General features: G+C 43.5%; 1 protein-coding gene across 1 annotated transcript; it reads left to right on the top strand.

Moving 5' to 3' along the window:
* Positions 1-9,725: 9,725 nt before the first annotated feature.
* Positions 9,726-13,012, top strand: LOC125524186 (protein FAR1-RELATED SEQUENCE 5-like). The gene is made up of 2 exons (XM_048689261.1): positions 9,726-10,058; positions 10,485-13,012. The coding sequence occupies exons 1-2, from the start codon at positions 10,026-10,028 to the stop codon at positions 12,615-12,617; spliced, it is 2,166 nt and encodes a 721-aa protein (XP_048545218.1). The 5' UTR covers positions 9,726-10,025; the 3' UTR covers positions 12,618-13,012.
* Positions 13,013-17,403: the final 4,391 nt, after the last annotated feature.

Below are 17,403 nucleotides of genomic sequence, written 5' to 3'. Positions count from 1 at the left end.
GGTTGTGATGTGGTATGATAGGGTGGTATCCTCCTCTGAATGATTTAAGTGACTTGACTTGGCGCATGTTCACGCATGTAGTTGAAACAAAATCAACATAGCCTTCACGATATTTATGTTGATGGTGGATTATATCCTACTCATGCTTGCACTCGGTGTTGATTAATTTTAATGCATGTTCATGACTGTTGTCGCTCTCTAGCTGGTCGCTTCCCAGTCTTTTGCTAGCCTTCACCTGTACTAAGCGGGAATACTGCTTGTGCATCCAATCCCTTAAACCCCAAAGTTATTCCACATGAGTCCACTATACCTACCTATATACGGTATCTACCTGCCGTTCCAAGTAAATTTGTATGTGCGAAACTCTAAACCTTCAAATAAATATCCTGTTTTGTATGCTCGAATATCTCATGTATCAACTAGGGCTGTCCGTATCTTCCATGTTAGGCGGGTTATTATCAAGAGGAGTGGACTTCGCTCCTCACTCACGAGATAAATGGCTTGTCACCCGGATGCCCAGTCCCATGCTTTACGCAAACTAAATCAAAATAATTGCAAACAAAACTCCCCCTGGGACTCTTGTTAGTTTGAGGCACTCGTTGTTTTGAGCAAGCCATGGATTGATGCTTGTTGGTGGAAGGGGGAGTATAAACTTTACCATTCTGTTTGGGAACCGCCTATAATGTGTGTAGCATGGAAGATATCGCCATCTCTTGGTTGTTATGTTGACAATGAAAGTATACCACTCAAAATATTATTCACCTCTGTTTCAAAACCGAGCTCTGGCACCTCTACAAATCCCTACTTCCCTCTGTGAAGGGCCTATCTATTTACTTTTATGCTGAGTCATCATCCTCTTATTAAAAAGCACCAGTTGGAGAGCACCGCTGTCATTTGCATTCATTACTGTTAGTTTACATTGAGTATGACTTGACTGGATCTCTTTTACCATGAATTACAATGTCTAGTCAGTCCTTGGTCTTTAAAGGTGCTCTGCATTTATGTTTTGCGGTCTTAGAAAGGGCTAGCGAGATACCATCTTGTTATATCATATTATGATTGTTTTGAGAAAGTGTTGTCATCCGAGATTTATTATTATTGCTCGCTAGTTGATTATGCTATTGATATGAGTAAACTTGAGACCTAAGCGTTATTGTGAATGTGGTAGTTATAATCTTTGCTGAAAACTTGAATGCTGGCTTTACATATTTACAACAACAAGAGCAAACAGAGTTTGTAAAAGTTTTTCTTTATCACGTTCAGTTTGTCGACTGAATTGCTTGAGGACAAGCAAAGGTTTAAGCTTGGGGGAGTTGATATGTCTCCGTCGTACCTACTTTTCCAAACACTTTTGCCCTTGTTTAGGACTCTAACTTGCATGATTTGAATGGAACTAACCTGGACTGACGTTGTTTTCAGCAGAATTACCATGGCATTATTTATGTGCAGAAACAAACGTTCTCGGAATGACCTGAAACTTCACGGAGCAACTTTTTGGAAAATATAAAAAATACTTGCAAAAGATGAAGGCCAGGGGGCCCACCACCTGTCCACGAGGGTGGGGGGTGTGCCTGCCCCCTAGGGCGCGCCCCCTACCTCGTGGGCCCCCTAGTGCCTCTCCGACTCCAACTCCAACTCTATATATTGTGTTTCGGGGAGAAAAAAAATTAGAGAGAAGAATTCATCGCGTTTTACAATACGGAGCCGCCGCCAAGCCCTAAAACTTCTCGGGAGGGCTGATCTGGAGTCCGTTCGGGGCTCCGAAGAGGGGAATCCGTCGCCATAGTCATCATCAACCATCCTCCATCACCAATTTCATGATGCTCACCGTCGTGCGTGAGTAATTCCATCGTAGGCTTGCTGGACGGTGATGGGTTGGATGGGATCTATCATGTAATCGAGTTAGTTTTGTTAGGGTTTGATCCCTAGTATCCACTATGTTCTGAGATTGATGTTGCTATGACTTTGCTATGCTTAATGCTTGTCACTAGGGACCGAGTGCCATGATTTCAGATCTGAACCTATTGTGTTTTCATCAATATATGAGAGTTCTTGATCCTATCTTGCAAGTCTATAGTCACCTATTATGTGTTATGATCCGTTAACCCCGAAGTGACAATAATCGGGATACTTACCGGTGATGACCGTAGTTGCTTTGTTCCAGTTCTCTATTAAAAGGAGGCCTTAATATCCCTTAGTTTCCGTAAGGACCCCGCTGCCACGGGCGGGTAGGACAGAAGATGTCATGCAAGTTCTTTTCCATAAGCACATATGACTATGTTCGGAATACATGCCTACATTATATCAATGAACTGGAGCTAGTTCTGTGTCACCCTAGGTTATGACTGTTACATGATGAACCGCATCCGACATAATTCTCCATCACCGATCCATTGCCTATGAGCTTTCCATATATTGTTCTCCGCTTATTTACTTTTCCGTTGTTATTGCTATCATCACTACAAAATACCAAAAACATTACTTTTACTACTGTTACCTTTTGCTATCGTTACCACTACTATCATATTACTTTGCTACTAAACACTTTGCTACAGATATTAAGTTTCCAGGTGTGGTTGAATTGACAACTCAGCTGCTAATACTTGAGAATATTCTTTGGCTCCCCTTGTGTCGAATAAATAAATTTGGGTTGAATACTCTACCCTCGAAAACTGTTGCGATCCTCTATACTTGTGGGTTATCAGGAACCTTAGTAATTTTGATGAAGATGATTCTGGAATTTTTCGTTATTTACTTGATGAATCTTTGAAAGATGCTTGGGATAGGCTGTTAAGGATCCGGGCTAGCTATGTACCCCAATATCAAATTGAGGTTTACTTAAACAGCTTTTATGTTGGGCTGCCCGCTTCGTTCAAACAAGTTTTAGATTCTATTTTCGATGGGGGTTTTCTTGAAGGGGACCCCATAGATACCTATGAGAGGATGAAAACTATATTTGGGCACCCCATTAACGAGAAAGCTGAAATCACATCTCTCTTGCTTTCTTACCAAAACGAATCTATTAAAGAGATAAAAGCTAGCCTAGATGCCAATTTCCGCAATATTCTTAATCTTTATTCTACCATTAATGGACATTTACTTTGTCAAAATAGAAAAATTAATTCCATAGATAACAAGTTTGCTCTCTTTTTCCCTAAAACCAAAGATGGCAATACATAGATCTATCCTTGCTATGCCTAGCTAGGGGCGTTAAACGATAGCGCTTGTTGGGAGGCAACCCAATTTTATTTTTATTCCTTGATTTTTGCTCCTGTTTAGTAATGAATAATTTATCTAGCCTCTGTTTAGGTTGTGTTTTTTGTTTTTAATTAGTGTTTGTGCCAAGTAGAACCATTGGGAAGACTTGGGGAAAGTCTTGTTAACCTTGCTGTAAAAAACAGAAACTTTAACGCTCACAAGAACTGCTGCCATTTTTATTTGTAAAGTGCTATTTAGTTAATTCTTTTTGCAGATGATTAATAGATAAATTCCTCACGTCCAGAAATTTATTTTAGAATTTTTGGGGTTCCAGATATTGCGCTAGCTACAGATTACTACAGACTGTTCTGTTTTTTGTGTGTTGTTTGCTTATTTTGATGAATCTATGGCTAGTAAAATAGTTTATAAACCATAGAGAAGTTGGAATACAGTAGGTTTAACACCAATATAAATAAATAATGAGTTCATTACAGTACCTTGGAGTGTTTTTTGGTTTTCTTTCGCTAACAGAGCTCATGAGATTTTCTACTTTAAGTTTTGTGTTGTGAAGTTTTCAAGTTTTGGATAAAGATTTGATGGATTATGGAACAAGGAGTGGCAAGAGCCTAAGCTTGGGGATGCCCATGGCACCCCCAAGATAATCTAAGGACACCTAAAAGCCAAAGCTTGGGGATGCCCCGGAAGGCATCCCCTCTTTCGTCTACTTCTATCGGTAACTTTACTTGGAGCTATATTTTTATTCACCACATGATATGTGTTTTGCTTGGAGCGTCTTGTATGATTTGAGTCTTTGCTTTTTAGTTTAACACAATCATCCTTGATGTACACACCTTTTGAGAGAGCCATACATGATTTGGAATTTGTTAGAATACTCTATGTGCTTCACTTATATATTTTGAGTTATATAGTTTTGCTCTAGTACTTCACTTATATCTTTTAGAGCATGGTGGTGGATTTGTTTTATAGAAACTATTGATCTCTCATGCTTCACTTAGATTATTTTGAGAGTCTTAAATGGCATGGTAATTTTCTTAAATAATCCTAATATGCTAGGTATTCAAGATTAGTATTTTTTTCTTATGAGTGTTTTGAATACTAAGAGAAGTTTGATGCTTGATGATTGTTTTGAGATATGGAGGTAATAATATCAAAGTCATGCTAGTTGACTAGTTGTGAATTTGAGAAATGCTTGTGTTGAAGTTTGCAAGTCCCGTAGCATGCACGTATGGTAAACGTTATGTAACAAATTTGAAACATGAGGTGTTATTTGATTGTCCTCCTTATGAGTGGCGGTCGGGGACGAGCGATGGTCTTTTCCTACCAATCTATCCCCCTAGGAGCACGCGCGTAATGCTTGGTTTTTGATGACTTGTTGATTTTTGCAATAAGTATGTGAGTTCTTTATGACTAATGTTGAGTCCATGGATTATACACACTCTCACCCTTCCATCATTGCTAGCCTCTTCGGTACCGTGCATTGCCCTTTCTCACATTGAGAGTTGGTGCAAACTTCGCCGGTGCATCCAAACCTTGTGATATGATACGCTCTTTCACACATAAACCTCCATATATCTTCCTCAAAACAGCCACCATACCTACCTATTATGGCATTTCCATAGCCATTCCGAGATATATTGCCATGCAACTTTCCACCATACCGTTCATCATGACACATTCATCATTGTCATATTGCTTAGGATGATCATGTAGTTGACATAGTATTTGTGGCAAAGCCACCGTCCCTAATTCTTCCATACATGTCACTCTTGGTTCATTGCATATCCCGGTACACCGCCGGAGGCATTCATATAGAGTCATATCTTGTTCTAAGTATCGAGTTGTAATCATTGAGTTGTAAATAAATAGAAGTGTTATGATCATCATTTTTTTAGAGCATTGTCCCAAGTGAGGAAAAAAAGATAAAGGCCATAAAAAAAAGAGAAAAGGCCCAAAAAAATGAGAGAAAAAGAGAGAAGGAACAATGTTACTATCCTTTACCACACTTGTGCTTCAAAGTAGCACCATAATCTTCATGATAGAGAGTCTCTTGTTTTGTCACTTTCATATACTAGTGGGAATTTTTCATTATAGAACTTGGCTTGTATATTCCAACAATGGGCCTCCTCAAGTGTCCTAGGTCTTCATGAGCAAGCAAGTTGGATGCACACCCACTTAGTTTCTTTTGTTGAGCTTTAATACATTTATAGCTCTAGTGCATCCGTTGCATGGCAATCCCTACTCCTTGAATTAACATCAATCAGTGGGCATTTCCATAGCCCATTGATTAGCCTCGTTGATGTGAGACTTTCTCCTTTTTTGTCTTCTCCACATAACCCCCTCATTATATTCTATTCCTCCCATAGTGCTATATCCATGGCTCACGCTCATGTATTGCGTGAAAGTTTATAGGTTCGAGATTACTAAAGTATGAAACAATTGCTTGGCTTGTCATCGGGGTTGTGCATGATGAGAGCATTCTTGTGTGACGAAAATGGAGCATGACTAAACTATATGATTTTGTAGGGACGAACATTCTTTGGCCATGTTTTTGCGGTGTGTTTGTTGAGACCGATGAATTGTGGGTTTATGATCAAGTCTATCTATGAATAATATTTGAATCTTCTCTGAATTCTTTTATGTATGATTGGTTATCTTTGCAAGTCTCTTCGAATTATCAGTTTGGTTTGGCCTACTAGATTGGTTGTTCTTGCCATGGGAGAAGTGCTTAGCTTTGGGTTCGATCTTGCGGTGTCCTTTCCCAGTGTCAGAAGGGGCAGCAAGGCACATATTGTATCGTTGCCATCGAGGATAACAAGATGGAGTTTTTATCATATTGCATGAAACTATCCCTCTACATCATGTCATCTTGCTTAAGGCGTTACTATGTTTTTAACTTAATACTCTATATGCATGCTGGATAGCGGTCGATGAGTGGAGTAATAGTAGTAGATGCAGGCAGGAGTTGCTCTACTTTTCTCGGACATGATGCCTATATACATGATCATACCTAGATATTCTCATAACTATGCTCAATTCTGTCAATTGCTCAACAGTAATTAGTTCACCCACCGTAAAATACTTATGCTCTTGAGAGAAGCCACTAGTGAAACCTATGGCCCCTGGGTCTATCTTCATCATATTAATCTTCCAATACTTAGTTATTTCCTTTGCTTTTTTACTTTGCTTTTATTTTACTTTGCATCTTTATCATAAAAATACCAAAAATATTATCTTATCATATCTATCAGATCTCACTCTCGTAAGTGACCGTGAAGGGATTGACAACCCCTTATCGCGTTGGTTGCGAGGAGTTATGTGTTTTGTGCAGGTACGAGGGACTCGCGTGTAACCTCCTACTGGATTGATACCTTGGTTCTCAAAAACTGAGGGAAATACTTACGCTACTTTGCTGCATCTCCTTTCCTCTTCAAGGAAATCCAACGCAGTGGTCAAGAGGTAGCACTCCCCTGGACTTTGTCTGGTCCACCTCCCAGGCTTCAGGGATCTCTTTTGGTCCCAAAAAATCATCGTAAAATTTCATGGCATTTGAACTTCGTTTGGTATGGATTTTCTGAAAAGCCAAAAACATGTCGAAAACAACAACTGGCATGGGGCACTATATTAATAAGTTAGTTCCATAAAAATCGTATAAAAGTGCACCAAAAACATATAAATTATTGTAAACATGGCATGAATACTTCATAAATTATAGATATGTTGAAGAAGTATCAATCACCGCGGTGGATTCATCGACGAGAAGGCCATGCACTTCGGCATGAACAAGTTTGAGGGCAACTCGAACATTCCGGGCTTGGAATATACCTGCTCGGACTCGGCTCCCTATCGCTAGAGACCCTTGACTATGTTGTGTGTTGGAAACCACCAATTGTAGCAGCCTCAACTCAAAGAGAACACAACCTTCGGTGGTGATGGCGATTGTAGCGGGGGATAGAGAGAGATTACATGAGGAGGTTGTGTGATCAATCTAACCCAACCCAACCATGCCATATCACATGTACTCTCTTAACTGACCCAATAATGCCATGTCATCTTTCAAACCCGATTAAATCACAACAACACTGCTCAAAGGGGAGGTTTACCTGGTTTCAGATATTTAAGGGGCAAAATCGTATGAAAATCGACTTCAGTTTTTTTTGTCCATTGAGGCACATTTGAGGGTGAAAAATAGACTTCTTTCTTTTTTTGAAATAAAACATCCTCTTTATTTATTAGAAATAATGGTCGCATCATCTATAAGGAAATTTACAATATCATTCATAGGTTCCTCGAACCAATCCCTTGTCTCAGAAAATTTAGCTAATTTAGCAATTTCATCGGTTACTTTATTTGCCTTCCTATTACAATGTTCAAATCTAATTAACGGAAAATCACGAGCCATAAAAATAACAATCATCAAACACAACAGCCGCCGCTCTCTCTGAATGTCCTCCATTCATCATTGTGTCAATTACTTCCATATTGGTGGAGTTAACAAGAAGACGGTTGCTTCCTGCCTTTTGTGCAAGTAATATGCCAAATCGTAGTGCTATGGCTTCTGCTGTTAAAACATCTACACAGCAATCCATCCTCCGATTCCCCCCAACAATGAATCTTTCTTTGCCGTCTCTAAGTACAACTCCCGATGTGCCTCTAAGCATGTCTTGATCAAAAGAAGCATCGACATTTAATTTCACAAAACCTAGAGGGGGTCTCGTCCATCCCTCTATTCTATTTGTTGCCCCTGAGGATTGGGCATTAACATAGTTTGTCGTTATAGCACGAGCTCCTATCAAAATTTGGTATCCATCTTGGGACTTCTCCTGATGCACTAGTGAACGTCTTTGCCACCATGAAGGTCATGCTGTTATAGTGATCAGTTCACGAACATTCTGTATGCGCACTGGCGAAACGTAGATAGCTCGTGTTCTGGCATAAGAAGTAGAAATTCGAATATTGCCTCTCCCGCACGATCGACCGCACATGCTTTTTTAATGGGTTCGTGCAATCCCAGCTTCTCCCAAACCTCATTTTCCTTTTGCCACATAAATAACAAGTGTTTTGTATCTTCAGGCCCATTCAAACATGATGGGCAGGTAGCCGAAACTTTCATATGTCTATTTGCAAGTGTAACACGACACGTGAGGGTTCCGTGTAAGGTACGCCAAATAAAAATCCTCACTTCTGTTGGATAAGATAATTTCCAAATCTTACTCCAAATAGTATAGACATGGGATGGATTAGGGTTTGCTCAACTTTTTTTGTTTTGAGAAACAGGGTTTGCTCCACTTTTTTAAGCAAGTACGGCCCAATCAACTAGCCATGGCCCATGGGCCATTGCAGCCGCAGCAGAGCCCCCGACAGAAGAAACACATCAGTCCATTCAGCGTACCGAATGTTAGCAGACACTAAAAGGCGAAGGGAGGATTGGCTTGAGGGTAATGCAGGCATGTCTAACTACGAAGCGGAAGCCAAATCTTGGACATCGCTTTGGTCTGTCCAAGTGTCGGGGAAGGTTAGAAATTTCCTTTGGAGGCTTGCTAAACATTCCATTCCCACCGAAGATGTTCGACACACGAGGCATATGTCCGATGATGACAAATGTCAGCTATGTGGGATGCAGGATAGCTGGCGGCATTCACTGATGCAGTGCTCTGTTGCCCGGTGTGTCTAGGCCCTTGTGGATGATGACGTTGCTGATTATATTCAGGCTTCTACAGAGCAAGATGCTAAGCGCTGGTTATTCTGTATGTTTAATGATTTACCACATGCTAGCATGGTCAAGCTGGTCGTGACTTTGTGGGCATTATGGACGGCAAGGCGTAAAGCTATCCATGAGGGAGTCCTGCAGAGCCCTCATGCTACACATGCTTTTGTAACTAGCTTCATCTCTGAACTAGATTCTCTGAAGACCCCAGCGCATGTTGCACAAAATGTGGCTGCGACTAGCTCGGGAGCAAGGCGTACTAGTACATGGCTAGCCCCTGCTGTGGGAGTTGCGAAGATACAAGTTGATGGAGGCCAGGCGAGGAACGGTAGGAGCGGTGCAGCTGCGGCACTCTGCCGAGACCATAATGGCGTCTATCTAGGGTCGTCGGCTATGGCCTTTTCAGATATTTCTGACCTAGGGACGCTAGAGGCGCTAGCTTGTCGAGAAGCGCTGAACCTAGCTTTGGATTTATCAGTTGAACACATTATCATCGCATGTGATAACAAGACTGTGGTGGCGGATATTAATAACGGAACTGAAGGCCCATACAGTGCCATTATCAAGGAGATTCGTGTCAGGGCGAGGAGTTTCAGAAGCTGTGAGTTTATTTTTGAAGGTCGGGCGAGGAACATTGATGCTCATAATTTAGCTAAATTTTCGTCTTCTTTAAATGTTGGTCGCCATTTGTGGCTGGGAGTACCCCATGACCAGTTTGTTATTCCTGTAAACCGTTCGGCATCGCCATAATAAAGCTTTGGTTTACCACTCAAAAAAAAAAGACAGAAGAAACACATCGTTTGTCTAAAAAAAAACAGCGTCCACTCAGAAAAGCGAAAAACAGACACAGCGCTCCGGCCGCCGGCCGCAACGCCTGCCATCCTCCTCGACGGCGGCGGCAGCCATCTCATCGTCCCCCCTCTCCCCGCGTCCAATCCAGCCCTCCCACCATCCCACCCCCCCTTCCCCTAGCAGCCGCCGCATAGAGCACAGATCCGGCTCCCCTCCCCTCCCCTCCCCTGCTACGGCAATTTGGATCTAGACTAGACTCCCTCGTCCCCTCCTCCCCACCCACAGCACGGTCGGGCGGCAGATACTCGCGATGGATGAATACGCAATCATCTCCTCTGATCAGGTATGCACATGAATTTTTTCCTATGTATGTCAGGAAAAAGGCAGGTCATGTGCTGATTGTTCTGTTTGTCAGTTCTCCCATCAAGGCTTTGTTCTTCCAACAGATATCATACAAGTTTGGTTGCTAATAGATGTATCTCAATTTTTCTTCTTCTTGTGATAGAATTGAAGTGAAAATGAAGTTTGTGAAATTGCTGTAGGTTCTAGTGACAGAAAGGTTCATATAATTGAACAAGTCGGGGAAAGAAACCGCAAACACATAGTGATTGTGGCCATTGGGTTTCAACCTGATGTTTGGAGAACCCAAAGAAAGAAAAAATTGGAACCCCAAAATAAAACGTATCTTGGGGCTAACTGGATGGCGAGAAAATCTTACTAGTATATATTTTCTACGAATTTAATATGTTTTTTTTTAATTTGCATTCAGGAACAACCAGTAATCGGTGCAGATTGGAGTTCAGGGGCACTGTCAGATGAATTGGAGATACATGCAAACTCGGCAGACCTTTCACTGCAGCTTGCTGAAGAACAAAGCCAGTTACATGATATTCTGGCAATCAGTGAAATGCCAATCAATGACACAGGCAGTGGAAGTGATTCAGACGGCAGCTCTGGGAATGAGACGGATAAAGAACCAGGGAAGTACTACTATCCTGGTTTTGAGGAGTTGGTTAATCCAAGGCCACCAGAAGTTGGAATGAGATTCCCAACCCTTGAAGATGCGACCCGATACTATAGTGCGCATGCTCTCCTGTCTGGTTTTGTGGCAATTAGGGGACCAAATTTTATGAGAAAGAAGTTCCACGTGGAATGCAACCGGAGCCGCAAATTGGCGCCATCTCAGGACCTGAAGAGGAAGAGGGAAGTATATTCTGTGAATAAGGCACAGTGTGAGGCAAGGGCGGTCGTGAAGCCTGTTAAGGGGCAATGGGAGTTCACATCAGTTCGGAGTGAGCACAACCATCCGTTATGCCCAAGCCCCTCACTCACAAAATTCTTCCTTAGCTGCAAACACATGTCAGCTGAAGAAAAATCGTTTTTAAGAGCTCTGCAACAAAGTAGTATACATCCCAAGAAAGCTATGAAGATCTTCAAGAGAATGAGAGGTATTTTGGGGAGCTTACCATTCAACACAAAAGATGCGAATACGTCACAGTGTGCAGAACAACAGGGAAAACCAAACTCGGACGTAGAAACAACAGTGAAGCATTTGAAGGAACTGGAGCTGCAAAACCCATGTGTTTCCATCACCATGCAAACAGATGAAGATAGCATAGTTAGGAGTCTTTTCTGGACTGATGCGAGGTCGAGGCTTGATTACGAGATCTTCGGAGATGTCTTATCATTTGATACCACCTATAGCACAATTAGTCACAATATGCTTTTCACTTCTATTAGTGGAATGAATGAGCATGGAAGAACTCTCGTGTTTGGATACGCCTTGCTACAGGATCGGAAAGCTGAAACCTTCAAATGGATGTTCCAAACATTCCTCCATGTAATGGTAGGGAAAATGCCAAGAGCAATCATAACAGACCAGGATGAAGCTATAGCAAAAGCAATTTCGGAGGTTATGCCACAAGTAAAGCTCAGGTTCTGTAAGTTCCATGTAATGAGGAAAGCACGGGAAAAGCTTGGAGGTTTCATAGCAGCAAGAGGTGACATAAATTCAGAGTTGCATGCCCTAGTTAACAACTCTCTGACAGAAACAGAATTTGAGGAAGGATGGGCTGCGCTGATTGAGAGATACAGTGCAAGTGGAAATGAGTACCTACAACTCTTGTGGGAAACAAGGAAAGAGTGGGTGCCTGTTTATTTCAAAGAAGATTTCTATCCATTTGTGGAAATGACTGGATGTTGTGAGGGGTCAAACTTATTATTCAGGGACTATGTGCTTCCTAAGGACAGAATAGAGAAGTTTCTTGAAAGATATGAAGACGTGCAAGAGAGGATAATGGAAACGGATGATGAAGATAGGCTGCAATCAAGAACTGAACCTTCATGTTTCTCAATGCAACCAATAGAAAAGCATGCAGCACGCATTTACACAAGGCAGATATTTCTGAAAGTGCAGAGGGAGCTACTCCATTCTACAGCATTCAACGTGCAGGAGATACAGACGGGGACAGTGTACAGGCTGGAAAAGGTGTCTGCCTACGAGAACCCAGAGTTTGACAGAAATTCCTTCGAGCTGTTAGTTGAACCCAGCACCAATGCAATCAAATGCGAATGTGCAAAGTTCACTAGGGATGGTATACCGTGCTGCCACATATTCAGACTTTTCACACAGTTTGGGGTCAACGAAATACCAGGGCAATACATAGTGCCCAGGTGGACTGCCAAATTTAAAGAAGAGCAGATGAAACAGTACAGGGAGAAATGCTTGGACAGCCGTGGCACAGACCAATCAGAAAATACCATGAGGTATGGAATGCTGCTGAGTAAAGTAGCTGACATTGGCAAAGAAATATGCGGTGATGGCTCGAAATGCGATAAATTCAGGCTGGAACTGGAAGCGATTCAGGGGAAAACTGGAAACGGCGGCATGAGAAATACCTGAAACTAATGACAGTTAGACTGTGCTTGTTGTGTATGCGGGTTCTGAGAATGGTCGCTTTGGCAGCAGCAGCGGCTGGGCACTGGCGCTACCGTGAAGTTGCCATTGTCTGAATCAACAAGAGCCTGTTGTCAACTGTTGATGGACATCAGCAACCAGGACGAATTTTAGTTAGGAGAGTCAGTTAAATCGTTGTCGTTGAGACTCATGTTAATGAAGTAGAACAGTTAGGCTTCAGGAGATAGGTTGTCTATCCGTGTTGTGTCCAGGATTATGCTGGCATGAGTCTTATCTTTACCTGCGGTTTCATATGTCAACATTAACATTTACCTGCTTCACCTTCTGAGAATCGCATAATGTCAACATGGTTGATACTTCTACTTTACCAAACAATTAAACATCTATTTAGCTATGCTATAAAATCAGAACTACAATGCTGTTTTTCCTCCATGAATCTGACTTTGATGTGCTGCTGTTTACTGTAACTCTGGAAAATCCTGATGCAATGGTTTGATGATCTAGTACAAAACTCGCGCTATTTATACAAGCTGTTTTTGTACCCGCCAGGTCTGTACCACGCCTGTGGTATTCATTTTAGCACGCTCTGTGGCTGATGGTTGGATGTTTGGCTCTATAAAACTGGAATAAACATTTATAGAAAGAAAAAAAAAGACAATCTGTTGACACCAGATTTTGGCATGGTCAAGATTCCGGGTTCGTATGCAAAAGTTAGAGGCAACACTTCGCGGGCTGGCCCTGAGTGAGAAAGTATTTGGCCTTTGCCGGCTGAATGAAAACCTTGCTAGGGTAAAACCCTGCCGGTGTGAAGGCTTGCCGGCGGAGAAGCTTGCCGAGGGTGAAACCTTGCCGGGGAGGAACTCTTGCCGGGAAGGAACTCTTGTCGGGGTAGAAACCTTGCCGAGGAACCCTTGTCGAGGTAGAAACCTTGCTGATGTGAAAGCTTGCCGGGTAGAAACCTTGCCGGTGTGGAATACTTACCCAGGTGGAAGGCCTGCTGGGGTGAAGATTTTGATAGTCAAGCCGACGAGAAGTTGAAGATGGGCTCACAAGGTTATTCAGATGATCTTGGATGGAAAAGTGTTCTACACGAAAGTTGTGCATCTCGTCAAAACGATCGATTTTTATATAAAGATCGTATCAATCCAAGGTCGTATGCAAAAGTTAGAAACCGCGCAGCGAGACCCTCCAGTGGGCAAAATATGACACCCGGAACTACACATATGTGGATATGTCTGATGAGCTGCGTGAGTAACTAGCTGTTTTGCGCGAGTGATTTGACCCTCGAGATGACCTCTAATGAAAAAACGTTCAACATGAAAGATTTTCGTCTCATCGAAACGGTCAAGATTGCTTTTGGGCTCGTTTCCATCCGAGGTCGTTTGTCATCACAGAAAGGACCCTCAAAGTACAGCCAGTTTAAACCGAACAGTCTTGGAAAGTTCGGATAAAACCAGTCCGAATATGACTAGGGTTTTGGACGTGAATTGATATAATTTTCTTGTAAAAAAAGCCTATATAAATTCTTTGCTTGTACGGGATGTCCATCCGCCTCTTATATATGTTGGGGGTGACGGCCGATTGGAACAACACACAATCGAACAAATCAATATACTACTTTTTCAGTCTATGTTTTATCTCCTCACCGTTTTTCTCTCTTGTTCTTCGCTGTTCTTCGTGTTTGAGAGCTGCGAACCCCGAGGCTCTAAGAGCGAGCGAATCGACCTAAGGCAGCCCATAGCCACCGCAATCCCTGACGGGGTCCCTCCCGGGTGCGCGGGGTTTCGGGTCTGCAAAAGCGTCCGCCGACTATCTTGCGTATCGCGCTGTCGGTCGGGTCTCCTTCGACGTGAGCTGCGGTGCATCATCTCTAGCGTCGAGGATACACGTGACGTGTATGTGTGTCAACACAATCATTCTTCAATCTTGCGCTTCTATAAAGAACAAGAGAATACATGCGACATCATTCTGTGAATCTGAGGCACCAATGAGTCCACAGAAGATTATGAAGCCAAAGAAGAGACAATTTTTGAATGGTGATGCTTAAAAAGGCAAGATAAACGAAAATGTTATATGAAACCATGGTTCAGCCGAACCTACGCTCGACACCATTGATCTTTGGACACTTTTTATAAGGATCCGTGCATGATTGATTAAAAAATGCATGATGGGAGTTATTTGCATGTTGAACAATGCATGACGCGGATCCACATATAGCAGGATGTTGAATTGTACGGCGTCGACCATAGGTTCGGCTGAACCATGGTCCAAAATCACGCCTCTCCAAGATAAAGCTTTGGCTTCTGATAAACTGACAGTTATTTTTTCAAGCAAAAAAAAACTGACAGTTATTTCATTGTAACCTTTTTTTTGTTTGTTTTTTTTTGTGTGAAGGGAAGGAGAGCATGAAGAAGGTGGCACTGCTGAAACGTGAAGTGAGCCACCAGCATTGGCCACACCCTTGTTAAGTCATATCTAGGCCATCTAATTAATGATACCAGGGAGATGTTAGGAGAGAGGGAGCTTGTTTTGAGCAAGATTGATAGCATGCAGAAGAGGGCTGCAGATCGATTAGCCTATTTGTCGAGAGCGGAGCACCTGACCGACTTGTGGTTGCAGGATGCTCCAAATGCTTTGACTAGCCTGCTGGCTACGGATTGTAATCCTGTTACTTAATTAATAAAGTTTTCATTTGCACCACATTTTTTTATGTTTTCTGAACTTCTATGGGTTTTTTTTTCGTGCTCGGAATTCTGTGCTTACTAGCCTTGCAGAAATTGCGCTTACCGTTAGCTATTTGAGTTGCAGTGCAAAGCTGTGGTTCCAGAAGTCTTTGCTAGTGAAATCTTTGAATGGACCAGAGGCCTTGCTCTCCGGAGTCCGGAGCTGTGTTAACAAGTGTATAATTAATTGATTAGACACTTCGGCAATTATCCAATTACTGAAAAGGCTTCAACTAGCAATCACTTGACACAATATTAGCAGTTGCCAACTGATATTTACCTGCACCCAGCCCAGATGTCTAATGTAGACAAGCGCACTTATGAGTCCCCCTGAGCTAACAATTCTGCTGGCAGCTCAGTTGCCTGAGGTACAGTGATTTTTATCTCCTACTTGAAGGTGGCCAAGATTGGATTCTACGACCCTAAAAATACATGTATGTTCAGGTTCATAGTCACTTGAGCTGCCAATTTCAGGATACCGCCTTAGTGAATGTTTAAAAAAAAAAAGGATGACCCCTGTCCTCTGCATCTGAAAGATGCATGAGGTCACTTTATTAATTATTCTCGAGGACCTTACAAAGTATTACAACAATATGCCTGAATCCGCCATCTTGTCAACATATGCCACTACTCCTATCCATATAATGAAGGGGTGCTAGCTGGGGCAAATACCCAGACCACTCACCTAAGCCTATCATCAAAAGCCAGAAGCCCCAGCCGAGCCACATACCGGGTCTGGGGCATAAATTGGTCTGACGCACTCACATGTGTCGTCGCCGCCATCTTCCACAGATCCGTCTTGAGAGCAAATATTGAGTCTTCTACCTTGTCAGGCCACTCTGCCATCGATGCCACCATGACGCCAGACAACTTCCTCCTCCTGCGCGAGTCCATCACGCGCATCAGGCGCCGAGTCTCCGCTGCGCCATGCCGCCGAGATCCGCCGTCATCAATGTATAGGATGAAGCACCGCTCCACCAAAAAAGCCGCCCGCTGGTCTCTCGATCCCGTGTACGCCTCCAAGAATGACACCCCCAAGGAGGAAACAACACCAACACGCCGCCGTCATCCAATCTACTGATTTAGGGTATTCCCCGAAGGTAGCGGATAGATGTCTGGAGTTTCTCCACGGCGATGCCTTCAAGAAGGTAATGACACAAAAGAGTGCCGCCAACGCCGGTCTTGGCATCAAGCTGAGAATGAGGTTTTCATCCGGATCCGCTCGAAGAACCTCCATCAAGCATCGTGTGCACGGGTCACCGCCAATCTGTGCCACCACACAACGAGCAGGCCGCACCGGCCAGATCTCATCTGTCCGGAGGGCAAACCACGCATGGCGCCGACCCAACCACCAGGCCCTCCATGCCGCTACCGCCGATCCGAGGTCAGATGGTCCGTCGCCGCAGACCCGGCCGCCGCCGTCGAACACAGCAAAGGCCGCTGCCCGAAGCAGGACCGGCCTCCGCACCCGCCACCATCGCCACCCTAGGCCGAGGCGGTCGCCGCGCAGCCGCCGGTCAAGGCAGGCCCGCCATGCCACCAAGGCCGTGCCACCACACGCCGCGGGGCTCCGCACCGTCCCCATGGCGCAGGAGAGAGGGAAGGCCATCGTCGTCAGCCCCCGGGGCTATAGGCCGGCGGCGGCGGAGGGAAGGATGGAAGGACGGGGAGCCCCCGGCGGCTAGGGTTGCGATCCCGCCCGAGTCGTCCGAATGGGGGCAACGCGGGGGGAACGGGCGAGAGACCGCCTTAGTGAATGTAGAATCAAAGTTCCAATGAAGTAAAATAACCCAATCACCGTTCACCTGACAAGAGAATTTTTTGGAACAATATCTTCCATTCTATTTTTGACATATCGAAAACAACTTGACTAGCTCCCTTGTCCCTCCACAGCAAAAAAAAAAAACATAGAGCTCAAACAGCATATGACACGAAGTGAGGTGAGGTTCCATGAGAATGTAGCAGTGAGTCTTTTTTCTTCCACTCCCAAACGGCAAAGGTCACGTTGAAATATCAGGATGAAAGCATTCATACTAATAATATCGGCG

Source organism: Triticum urartu, chromosome 1 (genome assembly GCF_003073215.2).
Source record: "Triticum urartu cultivar G1812 chromosome 1, Tu2.1, whole genome shotgun sequence".
NCBI lineage: Eukaryota > Viridiplantae > Streptophyta > Magnoliopsida > Poales > Poaceae > Triticum > Triticum urartu.
The sequence above is the reverse complement of the archived record's forward strand: the minus strand, read 5'-3'. Positions and strand labels throughout refer to the sequence as shown.